The following is a 20,090-nucleotide window of genomic DNA, read 5'->3' as shown; positions in this document are numbered from 1 at the left end:
GGAAGATCTCCAGGTGTCTGAGGTGAAGTGAACAACCTCGCCTCAGATCCCTCCTGTTTCCTATGAGCTTCTTCCCTCCTGCTGGGGTCTCTCTGCTCAGGACACTGCCTTGACTATCCATCACTTGTCTTCCTTGAAGGGATCTGAGACTCGAGGAAGAGCCTAGATAAGGCTTCCGGCTCGCAGGAGTCCAAAAAGGCTGCTTTAAGTAGCAGAGTATTCTCTGTTTAAACACGCGACTGACTCACGAGGTGAGTGGGAGGGAGGAATTCTCTCCAAATCTAAGCACAAATGGCAGATTCTTGACACTTGCCAGAAAGTCTGTGTCCTTTCTAGTTCTTCACCTTGTCCTCAGAGATGGGAAGTGAGGAAGCTGGAGCAGAGTCCCTCGGCAGCCTGGTACGGATGGACCCACCTTCTTGGTGCAGACTTCTGCTCTGTGACATTTGTCATGGCATGATGGCCCAGGGTATAACTGTGACCAGTGTGGACACTTGTCCCCCAAACCAAGGCGTTTCTCCTAAAAGGGCCTATCAACCGAACACCAGTGTAAATGAAATCATACTATTTTGGGGGCTAAAGCTAGATATGGGTTATGGTAAGACAAAGGTGTGGTGGTAGAGAACAGAGTCAAGGAGGCACTGTGACTCTGGGTGTGTGTGTGAGGGGTCTCACAGGTGATGGGAGTGATTTTGTGAGCCCTCGAGCTAGTCCTGGCCCGTGAGCTAACTGAAGAGTGTTGCAGGCATCTAAAATGTGTCCTGAAATTCTTAGTGCTGCTTACCAAAAATAGAAGTCAACATTTATTAATGATTGCAAAGCTAACATAAAGTAGATGATGTTGAAGAAAGTTAATGTCGCGTTTATGGTATCTCAATCCTGGGTTCACAGCTTATTCTCAAAAGTTTATACAGTGAACGCAGTGGATGAGTTTCCAGATAAAAATATCTTATTTGTAAGCATAATGTAAGGGAAAATGTCGTCAGTGTGTGCGCCGTAGATGTGTAGGGTGTGTGCGTAGATGCGCCTGGTACATTGACTACATCCGTTGAATGCATTAGTGACATTCAGGTCATTAGAGTTCATCAGTGTTTCCTGAAGAAAGGAGATCAAGGCCCTTGCCCCTGGGGTAGTTTAATCAAGAGAGAGCCCAGGCTGAGTTCCTGTTTCCTGCCTGTGTCTGCACTCTCTCTGTAGCTAACGGTCTCTGGTCTGTCTATAATTTGTCTGCTGTAGGAGTCGAGTCTGTGCCTGCCTGAATGCTGTCTGGTGGGCCTCTGCGTCCCTCACGAAGGGCTTTTGCTCTGTTTATTACTGAACAGCACAGAAAGCATCCCACGGGAAAGGAATGAGGGACACTTTTCAGATGTCTTCACCGTGTTTTACAAGGGGTACACACGAACCCTACTGACCTAGATAGCACAGGAACAAACAAAGGCTATCAGATCTTATCTGCGTGCCTCTTCCAGCGTTTGGGTGGAGTTTATTGCATCAGGTTGCTTTCAGCCTGTTTGTGTTTCCAGCATTTATTACCATAACACACATAAGCACACGTACTGCCCTCTGGGTCAAGGACATGGAAGAGCACATGTCTTAATTTTAAAGCTATGTATTAACTTGGGTTGTAAAAGTTGGTTACATGGGAAATACAAGGCAAATAGGAATAGTTACATTTTGTTCTCTTAAAAGCACGCTAAACAAACAGGCCCAGTACACAGGACATAGCCATCTTGAGTCTTCAGTCGCCTAAGATGTATTATTAACCAAGCTGTGAGGACCGGAAAGTCTGAGTCTCAGAATGCGACAGATACTTTCATAATAACGCCTTGCCACAGTTTGCTCCTCGTGTGGTGAAACTTCAAGATCCTTGGGAGGCACCTAACTCAGGAAGGCATGAAAAGTGATAAAATGAGCCCTGTGTTCTGAGAAACCACTCCCATCTTGGTGGCTTTGTCCCCTGTGAGACAGGGTGTGTTTGAGAGACATGCGTTTATGAAGCTGTGCCCCAGCTTTGACACAGTGGCACAGTGGACGGAACGAAGGTTGGGACGAGCTGTGTGGTTCTCGGGACAGAGGGCACACCGAACTTACAGACTTCAGTGATGAGAATCATAAGAAACTAAAGTGGTTAGCAGCGGAGCCTGAAACCCAGCTGGGCACTGCTCAGCCTGGGACCCCTGAGGCACGGCTGTGGCTAGGCGGCCATCTGCTGAGACCATGACACCAAGGCCCCATGCTCTAAATCCAGCTCTCTCCCTGGCTGGCTCTGGGATGATTTATGGGAAGATTACGTGAGGTGGAGGGTGGGAAAGGACAGGACAAGCGTGCAGGTTTGCAGCTTGGGTTGTGGACGTAGTTCTGAGTTCAGATCCCTCTTGCCTCTGTGTGACCTTGGAGGCTGAGGGTATGCTCTCAGCACTCATGTGCCTATGGGATCTGGACATAGAATATTTGCAAATTTCACCTTGTACCTCCCTCCCCAGCCCCAAAACCTTCCATAAGTGGTGGAGTTGGCATGGTTATAGGGGTTGGCTGGTAGGAACTGACTATGGACACATAGACAGTAGGGTGCTCATCACCTCCTGACCCCAGTGTATGGACAGAGCCATTTCTGGTCCTTTCTAAATGTTCTAACTTTGGGGGAAATCCTTAGGGAGCTCTATGGTTTTGGATACCTCAGGTATTAGAAATTTGATTCTGATAAAATTTGCTATCTGGGTATTTCTTACTACTAATGATGATGTTTAGAATTAGGGAACCAGGGGTGCAGCTCCATTGGCAGAATTGTTTCCTAGCATGCGTGAAGTCCTGAGTTTGATCCCCAGAACTGCACAGTACAGCGTGGTGGTACAAGTTACGCTCCTAGTGATCCCGAGGTAGAGGCAAGAGGACCAAGAGTTCAAGGTCAGCTTCAGCTCCCTAGGAGTTGAAGGAAAATCTGAAATACATGATATTCCCTTGTCCACCCATGCCCCCATCCATCCGTCTGTCTGTCTTGCTCTCTCTTACAAAGTGTGGGTCAAACTGTGAGACATTCTGTAAGATGTTTCAGCAGTGTCCTTCAAAAGAGAGTCAAATTCATCAGAGACAGACCGGGAGGTCTGTGGGCAGGTGAAGGCTAGGACACTCGAGGACTTCAGAGACCTGGGCTGGGCCAGGATGAGAACAGTGAGCAGAAACTGTGGCGTTTGGGTATGACAGGGAAGTGAGTGCTGTGCCATCCCGAGCATCACAGTGTGCAGTCCTATGAGACACAACACCAGCCTGTGGCTGCTGAAAGACATCATTCTATACCAAAACAGCAACTAGCAAAGGAGTAACTCCCAAGTGTATATGTATGTATGTATGTATGTATGCAAAACTAAAATTTATTTTGGCACTTCCCTGAGCAGGAAGCAAGTGATTCTTGTTTTTCCTCTGCATTTCAGACAAAGTTTACATGGGGCCAGGGCAGCTGTACCAGGATCTGCAGAACCTGCTGCATGACCTGAATGTCGTTGGGCAGATCTCACAGCTGATAGGAAACCTCCGAGGGAGCTATCAGGTACAGGGTTTTGGGGTGGGGTGGGGGGGCTCACAGCCTCCAGATCTGTGAGCGTGGGCTTGTCTCCAGGCTGGGGGGGGGGGGGGGGGGGCTCACAGCCTCCAGATCTGTGAGCGTGGGCTTGTCTCCAGGCTCTCCAGAGCCGGGCACTTGCGTGTCTGTGACTGCTCTTCTGTTGTTTGGGGCAGCGAAGCTTTCCTTCCTGCGGCAGTCTCAAACCTCAGTCACATCTCTGCATGATCAGCCGCAGGGGATTTGCTTTTCTGATGGGACATAAATACCATTGAGTTTCCCTGGGGTTTTCAGCTTAGATCTTTGCTTTTTCTTCTCTTCTAAAAGTGTGTGTAAGCAGAGTGTGCTGGATCATCCTTGTAATCACCCCCACTTGGCAGTGTGAGGCAGGAGGATTGCCATGAATTTAATACCAGCCTGGGCTACATAGTGAATTCCAGGCTATCCTCGGTTAGAGTGAGACCTTGTCATGAAACAAAGCAAGACGCTATAAAACCTAATAAACGTGTTATGCTTCTCCTCTAGAATTTAAACCAGTCAGTAGCTCACGATTGGACCTCAGGCTTACAACGACTGATCCTGAAGAAAGAGGAAGAAATCAGAGCCGCTGACCGCTGCAGGATTCAGTTACAGCTCCCGGGAAAGCAGGACAAGTCAGTAACTTAAAAAACCAACGTCTAGCAGTTCTCGGTCATAGGTGCTTTCTGGCTGGGTTATTGCATTACCTGCCAGTCCGTGCCAGAGTGTGGTCTGTAAAGGGAACGCTTCTCTCCTCTGGCAGGTCAGGGCGGCCCACTTTCTTTGCTGCTGTGTTCAATACGTTTACACCTGCCATCAAGGAGTCCTGGGTCAGCAGCCTGCAGATGGCCAAGCTGGCACTTGGTAAGACACAGGGTTTAAGCTAACTGGGCATGCGCCATTGAGAAATAGATGTTTCAGAGTCACCAGAGAGGTTGTATGGTGCTACCTACACCTGGGAGGGTAAAACCAGGGTGGAGAGAGAGCTTCGTGTGTTTTGGAAGCCTAGCTTTAGTAGGAAAAAGTAAGTTAAACAAGAGCATACCAGTTGCTTCTGTTGTGATCAGACATTCTTGTATATTATGACTGTTGAGCACAAGGGTGAGCCCCTGAGGCTGTAGCTCTGGTCCAGAGCCTGAAACCCTGGCTTGGGCGAGCTTTCAAGGAGCAGGAAGCACACACCATCTCAGCCTGTGTGCTAGCACCGCCTGTGACAGGGACTGCAGCGTATCAATACCTTGTCACTCAGGACCCCCAGCTCTAAAAACAAGTCCCGTGGTTTTACTGTGGTTGGATGTGGCTTTATAACTCTTTGCCGGCTCCTCTATCCATTTAGCCTGTGTAAGTAGGTAGGTGGGTAGATACATTGATGATAAGTTGGTAGATGATAAATGATAAGTAGGTTGGCAAATCAATAGGTAATAAGGTAGATAGATGATAGGTAGGTAGATGATATATGATAGGGGGATAGATTGATAGACAATAGGTAATTAGGTAGACAGATGGGAGATTGATGGTAGGTAGGTGGGTGGGTATATAGACTTAAAGATGAGAGGTAGGGAGGGAGGCAGATCATCTCTGTAGTTTGTCAAGAATTTATATACACAGATTTCTTAGCTTGCACTGGGGTGTCATGTGTATGCATATATGTGGCATATGAGGGAGTGCTTAGGTGTGCATGTCTGTGTATGTGATGGTTTACCTGTATGTGGGTAGATGTGTGTGCACCCATTTGTGAAATCCTCTTCCAAGTGCAGACGGTCTGAACTGTCACCTAAGAATTAAATAGAAGTTCGCTGTTGCTGGTTCCCTAGAGAGCAGGAGTTAGTGAAATGAGAAAGACTTTTATTGTGAACGGGAGCCTCCCTGATCTGAGTGAGGACAGGGACATAGTCTGTCCTTTCCTGGGGGGGTTTCACTCTGGTGTCCATAATCCAGGGGATGTCCCCTTGTGAAATAACATGGTGGTCAGCTCCCTTCTGCTTTGACTCAAAGCTAAGATGTCCATCTTCTTTGGGAGCAAATTATGCCTTCATGTTTAGGGGTTTTTCACTGAGTCTGACCAGCTCAGCTTCTTGAAGGATCCAGGCCTGTGGGGTGGCCCCGGCCCGTCACACTGCTGCTGCGTGCAGTTCAGGAGCAGATCCGGAGTGGGAGGCCCCATGATGTTACAAATTAGGCCGCAGCAGTGAGAGGTCACCTCCCCCCACCTCCAGCGAGGGAAAGGCAGTGTCGCTTCCAGAGATAAAATCGCTTTTGCTCACAAGCCATGGACTGTTGGGTGCAGCTCTTGAGACAGGAGGACGCACTCAGATTCACCCCCAGCTCAGCTCTGCTCTCTCTGAATGTGCCCACAGAGGAGGAGAACCACATGGGATGGTTCTGTGTGGACGACGATGGCAACCTAGCCAAGAAGGAGACGCACCCTCTCCTGGTGGGACACATGCCTGTGATGGTGGCCAAGCAGCCAGAGTTCAAGGTGAGGGCCCTGTAGTACCTGCTTTTGCAGAGGATTTACTGGGGAGCGCTGGTGTCGCACCCTGTTAGTGCTACTGGAGAGGAGATAAATGTATTACCAGTATTGGAGAGGGTCTTGCTGGGAGCCCACCAGTGAGGCTCAGCCCAACTGTGTGGCCTGCTAAGGTTATTGTAGCCGGCGCTAAGGTTATTGTAGGCCTTGGCCCGCTGTGCTCCAGCCTCTTCTGTGGTGCTCCAGCTTGCTCTGCAGTCCCTTTCTGTAGAGGGCCAGGACTCTGAAGCCCTTATCTTCTTGATGTCGTGTGCTCCTTCTCACTGAAGTGCCCACTGTGTCCTCATCTCAGGCACCGAGGCCCAATGCCTTTGGCAAGGCCCTATACCTTTTTTTTTTTTTTTGGTTTTTTGAGACAGGGTTTCTCTGTAGCTTTGGAGCCTGTCCTGGAACTCCCTTTGTAGATCAGGCTGGCCTCGAACTCACAGAGATCCGCCTGCCTCTGCCTCCCGAGTGCTGGGATTAAAGGTGTGCGCCACCACCGCCCGGCTCCTATACCTTTTTTTAAGAAATAACTTGACACTGTTAACTCTCTCTTATTCCTGGCCTCTGATCCACTTCGTGGGGGCTGCCTTGACCCTGGCTCAAGTGAGGCACACTTTTAGAAGCCTCAGAACCCCTGCCCTGCAAAACCACACAGCACATGTGTCAGGAAGGCCGGTGGACACACGTCAGGTGTCCTGCTCCTGGCTTAGTCCTCCTGGCTGATTTGGCATGCCCAGTTGGCTTTCAGCACTGTTGAGGGGTTCTAAAGATAAAAACACAAAAGACCAAACCTCCTTGGGAATTCACGTCTGCAAAATGAACTCGTGAGACTTCCACAGTTGGCTGTTCATATGCGTGGGCCAGGCCCGCGCTTCAGCCAGCTACGATGGAAGACATTTTGAATCCACAGTGTTGTGTTCCATTGTAGATCGAGTGTGCAGCTTATAACCCCGAGCCTTACCTAAGCAACGACAGCCAAGCAGCTTCGCCCTCCGCAGCACGTGGCTTCCTGTGGGTAAGGAAGGCTCTTTGCTTATCTTTAGGGCAGGCTGAGAAAGAACTGCTGGGGGCATTCGCCAGAAAATACCCGGTCAGGTTTCCAAACAGAACCTTCCTGTGAGGTGCAGACTTAGGAATTCAAATATTGGCTTTTATTCTTTTACCATCGAGGACCCGAGACAAAGCCCTTAGGTGCTGTGAGGAGAGCCGCATGTCCTCCACCTCAGTGTCTCACCACCTTGACTTTCCTCCTCTTCCCGAACACTGGAGTCCTGGTTAAACAGAGCTGGTTCTACGCAATATCTAGGCTCTCAGCAATACTCAGTATTAGTAGCCCTTTCTTGTTCTCGCTCACCAGAGGAACTTGCTGGAACTGGCTCCCTGGCTTCCTGCCTTTCCCTTTGCCCCTCTCAGTATACATGGTTCTAAGCTGACAGCCAGGGCTCCTGTTCAGCCCTGCTCCTAGTGTGCCAGCCGGTGTTTGAGCTGCCTAGGGACCCACAGAGATGCTAAACTTCTTCTGGGTTATAATTTCCTGCTGAGCAGATTTGTAGCTCCTCCCTCCCTCCCTCCCTCCCTCCCTCCCTCCCTCCCTCCCTCTCTCCCCCCCCTCTCTCCCCCAAACAGGGACTTGATGGTTTGGCCTCCTTCCAGCAGGGTCAGAGGGGGTTGCTTCCTTGTTGCATAGAATACATGCAGGAGAGGCAGGGAGGTATGGCAGCCTGCTCCAGGCAGGAGGGAAGCTGAGTAGGGGAACCAGCCTGCTGTCTGTCCACAGGGGTCAGGCTCCCTCCAGACTGTCAGCTGTGGGGAGCTTAGTATGCTTTCATGGGGCTCCCGGAGCTGCTTGGCAGCACGCACTGTGCTCCCGGGATGGCCTGCTTGGGCTGTGCTCTTTTCCGTTTCCGCCTCTTTGAAAGGCTTGTTTTCACCGAGGCTGAGAGCTCTTGCACCGTCGTGCCAGCTTACTTAACACTGCCGCTAATTTGCTCTCTGGCACTTTGTAAAATGAGTGTGTGAATAGGCCCGTGCAGTTGTGCGAAGGATGGTGTCTGCTGTCCGATGTGTACTCTTTTCACTTGCAAAATAAAGTTGTGTTCATGGTTTTGAAAAATTTAAAAGCCAAATTCAACACGCTGAAAAGAGAAATGGACTCTGTTAGGCATCCTTTAACTTGATTTGCTTTTTCTGAGTGTGATGGGCACATGAAAATCAATACCTTTGTAGGTCAGGGTTCTGCATCTCCAGGATCATGCCTGACCTGATTTAGCAGTCCCGGAAGGAAGCAGTACCTCACACTCTTTCTCCCTCTCACACGCTGTCTCAGATCGGAAGCTGTAGCAATCAGATGGGCCAGGTCGCCATCGTCTCCTTTCAAGGTTCCAACCCCAAAGTCATCGAGTGCTTCAATGTGGAGTCACGCATCCTGTGCATGGTGTACATTCCCGCGGAGGAGTCGAAGCCCCAGGAGTCTAGCGAAGCCACCGACCCAGAGGCCACGGCCCCGAGAACATCCTATGTGCCCACCATCTGCCTGGGCACGGAAGAAGGAAGGTAGGAAACAGTCACTGCTTTAGGGACTGTCCTCAGTGCAAGACAGGTCACCCTCACGTGGGGCAGTGTGAGCCACGTAAGATGTGAGTGGGGAGGGGATTCCTCAGTCACAGCAGTCTCTAGTCACCAGTCAGCCACACCCATGGCAATTATTATGATGAGAGATGAAGGGGAAGCTCCCCACAGCTTGCCTCCCAAGTGATTGGTTTTTATTAATCCTTCTTAAAAATATACCACGTCTTCAGTTTGGGAATGAAGCACCAATATTTTACGCTGTAATCATTTGGAACATTGATACTGTTTAATGACGAATTAAACTAACATTACAAAATCTATACGAAGAAAATAAATTATGTTCCAGAATTTCTCTCTAAGCTCTAAGAATGATATCAGAATGACGGCAGGCGTTCTTTAAAACGTAGCTCGTGTGAGTTGAGGGGGAGGGCACTGCCATTTGATGATGCGGAGGCACCAGGCTTCTCACAGGGCTCACATGGGACCGCTAACGTGTGTTTTTCTTTTGCAGCATTTCCATCTACAAAAGCAGTCAGGGCTGCAAGAAAGTGAGGCTTCAGCACTTCTACACCCCTGACAAGTCCACCGTCATGAGCTTGGCCTGCTCCCCACAAGGCCTGTATGCTGGCCTGGTCAATGGATCAGTAGCCAGCTACACCAAGGCTCCAGGTAACTTCCCACACTCAGCCCTGACCTTGGCTAGGAATCGGACTCCCCTCCCATGATGCTCATCACTCGTAGTTCCAAACCTGTGTGACTTGCTCCTTACCCATAAGGCACTGATGGGCACCATGGGATTTTTTTAAAGTTGGTTCCCAGGGGTTTCTTGTTCCACAGTGACTTGGATTAATGCAGGCCAGCCTTAAAGGCCCATTCTAGTGCTCATGGGCACTCTAGACTCTGCCATGCTTTCCTGAGCCTTCCTCCTTCCCTCAGGCCCACTTTCACATGGGGGCGGCAGTAGCCCTCTAGGGTTGGCTTCTCCGTCTCTGCTCCTTCCATATGGCACCTTTGTGACTGGCCTCACCTGCCCTTGCAGAGCCTCAAACACTAAGCCTGGTCCTTCCCACCTCAGAGGTACCCAGCCCCTGTGTGTGCCCTCAGGCCCCAGGCCTTCAGCATGGCAGTGTTTATAACTTGCCAGTCCTAAAGGACTCTGGTAAAGATGAAAAGAGGCCTGTCCAGGTCCCATGCTCCCCTCTGTAGACCCCCCACCTCCCTGGCTTTCTGGTCCGTCTCTGGTTCTCCCAGCAGAGAATATAGCAACCCACACTGTTCTTCAGACTTCGGGAACTTGCCGCATTTTGGGTATGATACCGTCGCTTTCAATGGCTTTTCTCATGAGTTTCAGTGGTTGCTTTGTGCAAATGATTTTTTTCCACAGCAAGGGACTGCCCTTGCTGCTGCACGGCTGGTAGCCAAGCTTTCTCCCCAGTCTCTCAGCCTGGCATATAATACAGATGTGCCAGACTGAATCCCAGAGGCTGACCCTTTCCTGCTAGCATGCTCACCAAATGCCCAGGGCTGCCCTAGAGCCTGCACACCTGGCCTTGCAGCTCATACCTGGCCTCAGGCCCTATGCATATGCATCCAAAGCCTTCTGACCCTCTGTATTTCCTAAGGAGTCTCAGAACCACTGCCACCAAAATGGGGGGTGGGGTTTCCTGCCCTGATGCCGCCCTCTATGTCTGCCAGTGCTTTCTGAATAGTTGTTAATGAGCTTTCAAAATGGCTGGTGAGCTCCTTACCACCCGCAGAATACTGCCAATGGTGAACACAGACTGGGGAGCTCTGGACCTTTGTCCACTGGTGTTGGGTCTTGTTGTCCACCCCTGCACCCTGTGTTCTTCAGGCCCCTCCTTGGCTGAGACTACATTGCATGGAATATTGAAGGGAGGTGATTTCAGGGGGATGCAGCAGGCCTTTGTAGTTGATTTCAGAAGGTGGTTTTTCCATTACTCTGAGTGTATGTGAACTTTTGAATAAACATTATAGTATTAAAACTTACATAGTGACTTCTTTATAGCATGCTGCCATTTTGCTTGGCCTTACTGTATTATCTAATATGCTAGAGACTGAGCTGAACCTTGTGCTTACATGTAGAACAGAAGTTTGGCCGCTGAGCCATGCCCCCCTTCCTTTCTTCCACTAAAAGGCTGAGAGTTCCTTTCCTATTCCATCTGCTTTTACGGGTATTTTGGTTTCACTCTATTTATTTTCTTTGCTTGCCCTTCTTAGAGAAGGCACATGCACAATGCACAGCAGTTTTTGTATATTTTTCCTTTTGTCGAATTTTCTGATTGTTGTTATATTGTTCTATACTTCCCTATCCATGATGCCCTTTCTTTAAGGTTTCCAGGTGGTTTTCGTTGATCCTGTCCCTTGGCCTTCTGATTTTCTTCCTTCTTGTACGTCAGTTGCTTGGAGGATTAATCCTCATGGCTGTGCATCCCTGGGCTTGGCCAGCCCAGCTCTGTGGTGTAGTGTGCAGTATGCATCATGACCCACAGTGGCTGTATATAGTCCCACTGTCTCTGCAGCCTTTCCACTGTGTATACACTGCCTGCACACTGTCGGCAGGCCTGGGTGGTAGAGAGCAAGGTGGCCCGAGCATCCACGCACAGCCTGTTGTTCTTCCGTTCTTGGCAGTGGAGGATGTGATTGATCAGAGACTATGCCCTTGCCTGATGAAGGTTCTGCTGCTTTGGAGTGGGCCTTGGAAACCTGGGACTTGATGGGAATGTTTCAGGTTGTGAAGACTTGGGGTTATCAGTATTGTTAGCTCATGTATGAAGTCTGTCTGTGGTGCAGGTGCCTTATTAGGTAGAAGTTGTCCTAAGAGTTGGCCCAGATTCACAACACTTTCAGTAGTGAGATTGTACAAGGCCCTTCCAGGGAGACAAGAATACAGTATCTACGGAAAAGAGAACTTGCTTAGGTGGCCAGAAAACAGAGGCTGATTGTTGGAAGTCGAACTTTAACCAAAGTAAAATATCTAAAGTGGGTTATCCCACCTTTGATCTTGGAGTTCCTGTTTCAAAGGAGCCATACTGTGGTCAGCAACATCACACTCCTCTGGCAGCCTGCAGACAGAGCTCTGTCTTGTTTCAGAGGTCTGTGTTCTTACGCCATGCCATGCTTTTAGGAGCCTGTGAACATCAGAGGACAGTGTGTCTACTCTGAACACACACACGTTCCATCACAGGCACAGGCCACAGTGCTGTAAAGGGCTGTGAGTACCACGTGGGATGTCTGTTTGTATGAATGTTTGAGCAGGCGAGGGAAACCTTGTTTCCTCCGAGCTGAGAGAACTCTGATGGCAGGGAAGTCACACTGATGATGTAATTAGCATTGGAATCCTGGGGCTTAATGAATGAACAATTAGATACTTAGAGGATAGCCACATCAGCTACTTTAATTCGCATTAAATCTCATTTTCAGTCTTTACAGTCGCTATGCTGTTGATTCACACTTCACTTAAGTCATGGTAGAACTCATTACCCATCTCTGGAATACAGCTTTGGCTTCCTGGGGGTCAGGGAGGAAGACAGTAGAAGAGCAGGGCCTTCGGCTTAGTTTTGTTTGGTCTTTTCACCTTCTCCTCGCCATTGTAGGATGTTTTGAAATTGATGCGGTCGTTCTGACAACTGATCACTTCACGCATTACTGCTGTATTGCAGCAGGATCTGTGGAAACGCGACGGGTCCTGCAATGAGTGTTTATGTGTATTGTCTCATTTTTAGTTCTTGAAACAAGTTTCAAGTCTTATAGATAAAGAAACTTATAGATAAAGAAACCGATACTTAATTTACAGAAAGCAAGGAATGTGTCTAGAGACAAGCCAGGTAGAGACATGCCATAGGAAGGTGGTCCCGTCCTACCTGCTGTCCTCTGTGTCTTCCACACGCTATGGGCGCTGTGTGCCAGGGCTGGTTCCTGGACCCCTAAATACTCCATGTTGAATACAACCATTGTGGTCACAGTTGGTACTTGGTTTGTGGTTTTGCAGCGAGGTGTAGCATTCTGTTTCTCTCTTCTCTCTCTCTCTCTCTCTCTCTCTCTCTCTCTCTCTCTCTCTCTCCATGCACAGTTACCTGAGCTTAGAGGAACTGTAGACAGAAGTTTCTTTCCCACCTTGTCCCGCAGCCATTCATTCCCAAAGAAACACATAGAGGCTTATATTTATTATAAACTGTTTGGCCTGTTAGTTCAGGTTTATTATTAACTAGCTCTTATAACTTAAATTAACCCATAATTCTTGTCTATGTTTAACCATGTGACTTGGTACCTTTTCTCAGTGAGGCCATCTCTCATCTTGCTTCCTCTGTGTCTGGGTAGCAACTGCATCTCTGCCTTTCCTCTTCCCAGAATTCTCCTAGTCTGGTCGCTCCGCCTGTGCTTCTTGCCTGGCTACTGGCCAGTCAGCATTTTATTAAACTAATACAAGTGACAAATCTTTGCAGTGTGCAAGAGCATTATCCTACAGCAAGGAACTAAAACAAAAATTTTTTTAAAGATGGATCCTGGAACTCGGAACCCCAGCAAGTGATCAAGTTGGGTGTCCTGCCTGTCAGAAGCCTTCTCCTGGTGGAAGGTGCACTGTGGGCAGCCTCGGGAGGACAGGTGTTCATGGCCAGCATGGAGACACACACTATAGAGGTGAGTGCTGTCATGAATCTGCTGCTGCCTGCTGCAGACAGGGCGTGTCCCAGCCACACAGGTATTCTACAGTGTGAATGGCAGGAACAGGGTGCATTCTGGGGCTTTTTGCTTAGAAAGATATGATTAACTAGAAAACTCATCTCACCATTTTCTAACCTCTTCTCTGGGGCATGCTCACTCTGTGCTTACCTGCTTAGTGGTGGAAACATTGATTTCAAAATACATTCGATATGAACAGCCCTCAGGAACACGTGGAAAATCAGCGCTTGGCTGGAGTGCCATTTCTCATCAGTTGGTTGGGGGATTGTTCCTGAGATGAAGGACGGACTCGCAGGATATTCAGGAGACCAATCCAGGCTTCCTAAACCCCAAACTCCCTCTTTATGAGAATTTTAACAAAAGGAGAAGCCATAAACTCTCAGGGAAAAATGCAGGATTGGTGTGGGGCCCACTGTGCTAGGGAGGGTGCCTCTCCCGAGATACCAGACACCAGAAGTTGCCAATAGGGATTTGGGAGGCAGAGGACAGCTTGGTCTACAGAGTGAGTCTCAGGACAGCCAGGGCTACACAGAGAAACCCTGTCTCAAGAAAACAAAACAGCACAAGATCAACAACAAAGCAATCCTGTCACAGAATTGCCTTTACGTGTCATACGAGAGGTGACAAGTGTTTGTCTTTGGGGCGGGGCTTCTTTAGTCTGGTATGTTCGAATGACTGTTCAGAAATCTGCAGACCAAACTGCCATTGCTATTAGCTCCTGGAAACATTTGCATCTCTGGTGGAGTTTGCCAGCTCAACAGAGCAGGGCAGGGCCTCAGGCCCTTTGCTAAGAGTTCACTTGTCACATTTTTAGACGTCGCTCAGACATCTATTTCAGGACGTATGTTGGTGGCATGTTCTGTCACCTCAGGACAGAGTGGGATTTAAGCTCCAGGTATAGAGAACTCAGGGTGGTTTTGGTACTGGGAATGGAATCCAGGGCCTCATGCATGTTCAGCTCTCAGCTGCCTGACTGTGCTCCCATCTCAAGAGCTGTGAATTGCAGTGTGCCCTGTGACATGGAGCTCATCAATGCAGATGCTGTGTCAGGCCTGCAGACTCCCAGGGCAGTTCAAGGGTCAGGAGGTGAGGCTCAGTTAGAACCAGGATGTTTCCACGTGGGGCAAAGGTGCAGGCGGGGCACTGTGTTTCCTGGCACGTCCAAGCTCCGAACTTTCTCCCTAGGACTGCAGTGAGAGATAACTTTACCCTCCCCACCCCCCACCCCCCGGGCTGACCCTGAACTGAAGATCCTGCTGCCTGAGCCCGAGGGCTGGGGTGACGGAGTATGCCACTCTAGCAGTGTCTGTTCTGATTCTCTTAAGGGGTGGCTCCTCTGTGTTCCCAAGACCCAGCCTGCCAGCTGGCCACAGGAAAGGCAGAGGGAAACATGGACAGATGTTCCCCCCATAGTTTCATGGTAACCTTGGTTACTTTTGTATCCACCTGAGAGCCACTGTTGTCATAAGAGCTTCCCTTCCAGTCACAGGTACCATGGCAACTTCCTCCCAGCCCTTGTAGGTACCAGTGACACCATCTCGTAAATAATGTTCCTAGAAAGTTCCAAACCCTATGCCGCCTTGTTCCACCGGGCTGTCTTGATGACTAGCAATGCCGCCTTGCTGATTTTGTATCTGCAATAGCACAGGGCCCACCCACAGCCCAACTGTGTGTCACAGAAACTCTCTCCTGGGCCCAAGTCAGGGATGCTTGTTGGTGGAGGGGAATGCCTGCATCTAGCACAGCACACTGGAGCTGCTGTCCCCGAAATCTTAATGCTTTGTTCGTCGTCCATTGTTTTTACACTGAGGCATGATGCCACTATTTTAAGACTTTTCCCCCCCAAATGGCATGATCATCATCATTTGTAAACGAAACCCAAAACTGCCAGGGGTGCTCAGCAGCCTTCCCTAGAAGGCTTCCAAGGTAAGGCAATGCTCCCTCTCTGCTTTATGGTGTCTCGTGCTCCAGACAGGCACAGCGCTGAGGTCACCAGTGCTCCAAGAGTAGAGCCTCCCCAGATCTAAGCCCTGGCCCCTCTAGGCAGTTTTTAGCCTAAAATAACTAAACACATTTATAGAGAGAAGCAAAACCTGCTCTTTTGGGTAAGTGAGATTCATGCTGTTCCTGTTTTGTGGGCAGCCACAGCTGAGATGTGGGTGCAGCCCAGGACCTCAACCTGTGTTCACCCAGCTGGAGTGGGGGTGCTACTGCTGGAGGGAGCTGCCTTCCTGCACAGGGGGTTCTGAAGCTGAGGCATCTCGACAGCTGCTGCAGGGCTGAATGGGAATGTTCGTAGGCCAGGGTGTCCGTGGTTGGGGTCTGTATCCTGGCAGCCCTGAGCAGAACGCCTCTCAGGGACACTTGTGGGGAACTCCTAGTGCTGATGGTCACGTAGTGGAGGAACTGTATTCTCCACCTTTTATTTTTTTTTTCTGTATACACGTGTGTATGTACTGACAGGGACCAGAATAGGGTGTCTAATGTGGGATTTCCCTCTGTATGCTGTGATTACCTTTAATGAATCAAGAAAACTGTCTTGAGCCCGTGGTAGGGTAGAACTTAGGTAGGCCCGAGGGGGTGGGGACTGAACTAAACTAAATGCTGGGAGAAAGAAGGGTGGAGTAAGAGAGAAGCCGTGTAGCCCCACCAGAGACAGACACTGGACGAAACTTTACCCGGTAAGCCACAGCCACGTGTCTATACACAGATTAATGGAGATGGGTTAAGTTTATATGTAAGAATTAGCCAATAAGAAGCTAGAGCTAATGGGCCAAGCAGTGATTAATTAGTATAGTTTCTGTGTGATTATTTCTGGGCTAAGTGGCCGGGAACTATCTAGCAGCCTCCTCCAACAGCTGTCAGAGCCCCTGGAGCTGGAGTTGTGGTGGGTCTTCTGCAAGAGTGGTATACATTCTCAATCCCAGAGCATCTCTCCAGCCCCTCGTCGTCTTTTCTCTTTCCGGGCTTTCCTTCTTGTCTTTTATCCCTTTTTTAGGAACAGGATGACTTCTCTGGGGTTTGGTAGATGCTAACTTCACAGTTGCATGGGGTAGAGTTACAGCTTCACTGCTGGAGCTGCTTAACTCTAAAGATGCTTTCCAAAAATAAATAAATAAAGATGCTTTCCTTGCCCCTGTGTTTCCACCGTGCTGTTTACTAAACTCAGATAAACAGAATGATCAGATAGGGCGGTAACACAGCAGCATCACAGTGGTCTTCAACCACGCTTCTTCCTATGATAATTAGCACAGCAGTGCAGAACTGAGCCAGTGTCTTCTGGCCCTTCATCTGGCATCTAAATACCGTTCCATACCTGCCACTTACCAGGTACCATACAGCAGATCCTGGCTGTGTCCAGCCATGGGGCGGTGTCAGATGCTGTGGAGCTCTGGTGGCTCTTTTCTGCCCACTCCTCAGCAGGCATGGTACACCCATGCCCAGGTTTAGACTAGCCTTGTAATGTTTAAGTCTTGTGTCTCCCTAAATCTGTGGGTCAGGCCATGGGCCCTCACCCCAGGGCCTCGTTCCGCACCCAGTATGAACACTGGGCAAACATCAAGAAGGGAAGGCTCCTTCAGCACTACAAGTAATACAAGACGACATGTCCTGCCTCGTCCTCCACCTCAGGCTTGGCAGTGCAGCTGCTATGGGGAGGTTGATGTGCATTTCCAGACCTGGGAAGCTGGGCAGGAGTCACCTTGTCTGGCCCGTGAGAACAGTACACATAGCAGTCTGACCCTCCCAAACCCATGTCCCTTGCTTGTCCTTACTCAAAGCCACCTCCCTCTCTAGCCCCTGGCACTGGATCATGCTCAGGGCACCCCAGCTGTCTCAGGTGCAGAGCAGTTGCAGGATCCTGGGCTGGTGAATGGATTCCTCCTGTCTGGATCACAGCTCTGTATGGAAGTTTCCCGCTTCTTTGTGTGTTAAATCACAGTGATGTACAGGTGTGTGTTGTGGCAAGAAGTTATTATGTATGAGGTTAGGGGTATCTGTTGATGAGGCTTCTTCCTCCAGTGATCCTGACTGTAGTGTGTGTGTGTGTGTGTGTGTGTGTGTGTGTGTGTGTGTGTGTATCCTCTTAGAACCTTAAAGACCACGCTAATACTTCAGGGCACAGGCCTGGGCATCAGCCTTCTTCAGCATTCCAGGAAGTATCCCAGTATGCAGCCTGAGCTTCAGGGTAAAGCAGACAACCCCTGGGGGGGAGGGGCTGCAACACCAGCCCCATGTTCTATTCTCTGAAGGCATCAGAGGAAGACCTGTCGCAGGGGCCATCCCATGAACGTCAGACACAGTGCTCGGCATGAGCCCACAGAGAAGTCTAGGACCAGTCCAATACTGGTGTCTCAGGGCACATAGAGAATGGTGAGTGTCAGCTTAGCAACTGTGTACATGAGAAATGAAGGGTGCACAGAGGCCCACCTCCTCCTCTTCTGCCCACACAGAGTTGGCTGCTTTTACCAGAGGTGCTGGGGATGGACTGAGTGGGCGTTGGGTTGAAAGAAGGATATGAATTTGCTAAGAGATTGTCTTGGGTCTAGAATCCCTAAGGAATCTGGAACATCACTAACAGATAAAAAAAATTCAACAGGGTCAGAGTGTGCAAGATCAATATCTAAAAATCAATCTAGTTTGTGTGTGCCTGCAGCAAGCAGCCTGAAAACCAGGCCAAGGAGACACGGTCAGGAGACGTTCCCACACAGCTCCTGACCTGGGCTCTGCCAGCCCTTTACAAGCAAAGCACTCCTGCCCTGGAATCTTCCATTGAAATGAGATCCAGTTAATGCTGGGTGTAGCTCAGCCTAACCCGTCAGGGAGCCTCTGTGAGGGTGTGAGGTTCCATGACCTTGGCAAGTCTATTGTCTCTGTGGCAGGGGTCAGGTTCTCTCTCCTCTCTCTTCTCTGAGGACACAGAGCTAGGTTTTTGCTCCCTTGGGGGGTATTTTAAGTTCAAATTAAGAGAACCCCACAAGACTGATCTTTAGTGTGAATTTCCTGACCTTCTCAGGTGAATTTCCTAACCTTCTCACTGCACCCTGCCTGGGCTTTGGCCACCCCCCCCCCACACACACACGCTGGTCTCAAGATGACTGCAGAGCTGTTTGTTGCCAGTTGGGCCTTGTGCAGTGTAGTATTGTCCTGGGGTTCCAGTGCGAGAATGGGATCCCACAGGACGGCCTGCTTTAGACAGGCCTCAGGAGAGGCGGCCCCGCGACTGTGTTATGTCTTTGCCGGGATTGTAGGAGAAGGACCAGCTTTCTCCTCGGTCTCCACAGCTTTGCTTCCCACCACCCTCTTACCAGGCTGTTCACTGAGCTATGTCTCCTTGGGGACCAGGACCAGCAGCCATCCCTTCCCAGCCCCTTTCATGTTGTGAAGCTGTTTGCTCAGCTTGTCGAGGTGCTGTGGTAGATGGGAGGCCGCACCATGTTCTGTGACGCACTTTTCCCTGCTCAGGGACGTGCCACAAGTGTCGTATCCACAGATGCTACTCTGTGACTGTGAGTAGGAGATCAGCGTTGTCACAGTCATGAGTGTGAGCCCCAGCTGGACCCCACGACACTCACGAGTGACTCGGCCTAGCTCCGTTGTGTTACCACAACGTTGTGTTGCCCCCAGCACTGTGGTCAGCTCTGGCTGAACCCCTAATACTCTGTGTCATCTCATTTCCTCTGCTTCCTCAGAATCAGCTGGAGGCCCACCAAGATGAAGGGATGGTCATCTCCCACATGGCTGTGGCTGGTGTTGGCATTTGGATTGCCTTCACCTCGGGGTCTACCCTTCGCCTCTTCCACACGGAGACCTTGAAGCACCTGCAGGATGTCAACATTGATGCCCCCGTGCATAGCATGTTGCCAGGTACTCTCCGAGGAAGGTAGGGTTCGAGGGTCACTCTCCCATGTACAGCTTGCGGCCAGGTACCTCAGAAGAAAGGGAAGAGGGCAGCAGAGTTGAAGGAACAACAGGGACAGCCGCGGCTAGTGCACATACAGCCAGTGCAGTCCATGGACCCTGGCTATTCACGTATGTCCCACACGTGTAGGTGCACAGCCTTTGTGTGTGCTACCTAGCGTGAGTTAGTGTGTGGGCAGTGTATATAAATGTGTAGTTTGTATGCACAGTTATGCAGCCTGTCTGTGACTGTGTTAAAGGCTTCACTAATGGCCACAATGGATCTGATGGTGGTGCCAGAGGCAAGGCAAGGTAACTTCGTAGTCCTGCAGGAAGTCACTGAAGACTGGACAGGGATGGGGAGAGACCATGCCAGGGTGGATATGAGGAGAGTGATCCTGCAGGGAGAGGCTTGAGTGCGTCTTGCCTGCCCTTTGTTCTCAGGGTCCCGCCTACCAGGCTGCAGGGAGAGTATGACAGAAAGTGGGGATGGAGAGCACAGGAATGGCTGATGTTAGGAAGGAAGCGCTGGGTAGTGAGGTGAGCTGGTCGCCGGTTAGCAGATGTGCTGTGTAGACGGTGTTCACATGTGGGTCACAGGCAAGCCAGTCACCCTAGTCTGGGCATTGCTGCTGGACAGTGCTCACAGTGTGCATCGGTAGCCGGGAGATGGGCTCTGGTGGGAGGGTGGGGTGCTGTGCGGTGCTTTGTTCAGGAAGCTGTGAGTTATGTGACTGATTCACACTCAGACCAGACGCCGTGTGTGTGTGTGTGTGTGTGTGTGTGAGAGAGAGAGAGAGAGAGAGAGAGAGAGAGAGAGAGAGAGAGAGAGAG

At 50.0% G+C, this 20,090-nt stretch overlaps 1 protein-coding gene across 1 annotated transcript in view; it reads left to right on the top strand.

Annotated features, from left to right (window-relative positions):
- Arhgef10 (Rho guanine nucleotide exchange factor 10) overlaps window positions 1–20,090 on the top strand; it is a 70,684-nt gene that overhangs the window by 40,878 nt on the left and 9,716 nt on the right. The window contains exons 18-26 of the mRNA XM_050136507.1: window positions 3,429–3,544; window positions 4,082–4,209; window positions 4,338–4,438; window positions 5,932–6,053; window positions 7,018–7,104; window positions 8,416–8,642; window positions 9,169–9,326; window positions 13,174–13,316; window positions 19,049–19,223. Coding sequence (XP_049992464.1) covers window positions 3,429–3,544; window positions 4,082–4,209; window positions 4,338–4,438; window positions 5,932–6,053; window positions 7,018–7,104; window positions 8,416–8,642; window positions 9,169–9,326; window positions 13,174–13,316; window positions 19,049–19,223 — 1,257 coding nt within the window. The remainder of the gene's footprint in view (window positions 1–3,428; window positions 3,545–4,081; window positions 4,210–4,337; window positions 4,439–5,931; window positions 6,054–7,017; window positions 7,105–8,415; window positions 8,643–9,168; window positions 9,327–13,173; window positions 13,317–19,048; window positions 19,224–20,090) is intronic.

The sequence above is a fragment of the Alexandromys fortis genome, unplaced genomic scaffold (assembly GCF_014885135.2).
Source record: "Alexandromys fortis isolate MF-2015 unplaced genomic scaffold, M_Fortis_MF-2015_v1.1 scaffold_3, whole genome shotgun sequence".
Taxonomy (NCBI): Eukaryota; Metazoa; Chordata; class Mammalia; order Rodentia; family Cricetidae; genus Alexandromys; species Alexandromys fortis.
This window is presented reverse-complemented; position numbering and strand designations above follow the sequence as displayed.